Genomic DNA, 2,143 nt, shown 5'->3' on the forward strand with positions numbered 1-2,143 from the left:
TCTTGCAGAAGCATAACAACCAGAGATAGTTGGGAGGGGCTATCTGCAAAGCTCCCAGGAGTAAACGAAGGATTTCTGATAGCCAGGATTTCTCCTTACTCTACAGATAGGAGTACACATGAAACTGTCCAAAGAAAACAGGTTTAGACAAACCTGCCGTAAACGAGCCTGGTTTCGCATGTGGTACAAGGACCTTAAAATTTATACCGAAAACTACTATCTTTGTGTTTCGTGACTCCCCTTTTAGCTTATATGCTTTCCGCAAAACAAAGATCACTTTCTTAAATAAACAGTATGTTTTTTTTCAAACCACCGGCAGAACTGATTTGTTTTACATCCCTTCCTGTATACAGTATTGATTAAAGTACAATTCAATGACTATAGAATAAAGATGATTTTCACGAGGAAAAAACGATGCATTTTTCACATATTTATTGACAGTTCAACAAATTTTAGAAGGATAAACACATGCGTGCATTTTCTTTTTAGAATCAACAGGCGACTTCTGAAGAAACTTGATCTAGCATCAAACGTATTTGCCAATCATCTCAAACCTGCACTTCCTTGGTTTCACAAATCATAACTAATTAAGGTCACTGTTATTGTCGTGAACTGTGTCGGAGGGTGGAGCCGGGGGGTTTTCTTACGGGGTATACTTTTTGCTAATTTCTAAAAGATACTTCTATCTGGCTTGGTCAATTTAGGTTAAAATATAAAATAAAACTGACTAAACCAGATAAACAAGCAGCCATTAGAAGAACAGATAAGAAAAGTAGCAAGTGTTTTCTGTAATTAATGACGTCTCCACCAGACGTACCTTGTTGATGGTGAGGGGCAGCGACCCGCCTCCTGCTAGACGGAAGCCCCAAGGCGCCCCTCCGGTCAAGGTCACCTGAATCCGCTTTGAGCTCACCATCTCCGCTCTCTTGTGGGTGTGCCTCAGTTCAAGGAAGGGGCGGGGCTGACAGCGTGACGTCGAACTCTCGTGACTAGCCTGCTGACGTGCGTTGCACACACGTCACTCAGTAGACATAACAGCGGCGGACGGCGCGGCTGGGGCCCTTTGTAAGGTGTGGACGGCAAAGGGTTTCTTGGTCGAAGAGGTTGCAACGCTGAGGACAAAAGATAAAAGCATGATAGTAAAGTTATACCCCAAGATGAAATTTAAAGGACAGTATCACTTGCGGCTCGAGCAGAACTACAATAATAATCTGTCAAATGCTGAAATAAAAAAAAATATATAAGCATTCTGTTATATCCCAAGGTGATATGTAAAGGACAGTACCGACACTTTCTGTCAGACAGAACTACAATAACCAGTCAATAGACGCTTAAGGCAAATAATAGAACCATATGTCTTGTTACACCCCAAGATGGGATTTAAAAGATTGTATCTAAACGTTCAGCTCCAACTGCACAACAATAATCAGCCAACAGTGTCATTATTCTATGAACCACGAAATATAATGAGTCTTATATCAAACATTATTTCCCTTATGTTAGATTTCACATATTGAGATAACGTGTCTGTGTATAGCAATTCGACAGTTTTTACTGTTTTAAAAAAATGAGACACAATAATACTATACAACGCTTCTTGGTGGGTGATCTACACACATTGCACCATCATCTAAAAGATTAAAAATCAGAGATTAACCCCGTTACAATTAGGTGCTAGATTTCGAAGTCAGTGAAGTAAAATGGAGAAAGAAATTCGTTTTTCTCTAAGGTTAAAGGCCTAAATTGCTCTTCTCTTTACTCCACCTACCAAGATACCCACATGCTGGTGGCACGTAACACACACAGCTATTGAAAACGACTAAAAGCAATTGTGAAAAAAAAACCCCCCAAAACCCCCAGCTGCTCTCCCAACAGGAAGGTTTAAAGAATAATGGCCGGAAACATCATCTATAATGTAAAAAGAGCCTGATATTGTACCGATAAATAACGCTCTACTGTGCTTGAAAAGAATTGCATGTGGTTACGTGTAATAGGTGTGTAAGTTCCTTGTCCGGGCCTGAAAGCACAAGTGAGTGTATGTGCGTCTTTGCTTTTTTGTTTGTGTGTGTATGTACATATATGTGTCAATGTGTGTTTGTGTGTGTGTGTTTGTGCGTGCGTGTGTGTGTGTGTGTGTGTGTGT

The 2,143-nt window shown here is 40.4% G+C and overlaps 1 protein-coding gene across 2 annotated transcripts in view; it reads right to left on the bottom strand.

Moving 5' to 3' along the window:
• LOC101862103 overlaps positions 1 to 2,143 on the bottom strand; it is a 67,522-nt gene that overhangs the window by 27,657 nt on the left and 37,722 nt on the right. For both annotated transcript variants that reach the window (XM_013080171.2, XM_035968696.1), the window contains exon 2: positions 818 to 1,112. In XM_013080171.2, coding sequence (XP_012935625.1) covers positions 818 to 916 — 99 coding nt within the window. In that variant the 5' untranslated portion in view covers positions 917 to 1,112. The remainder of the gene's footprint in view (positions 1 to 817; positions 1,113 to 2,143) is intronic.

This window comes from Aplysia californica, unplaced genomic scaffold (assembly GCF_000002075.1).
Source record: "Aplysia californica isolate F4 #8 unplaced genomic scaffold, AplCal3.0 scaffold00076, whole genome shotgun sequence".
NCBI lineage: Eukaryota > Metazoa > Mollusca > Gastropoda > Aplysiida > Aplysiidae > Aplysia > Aplysia californica.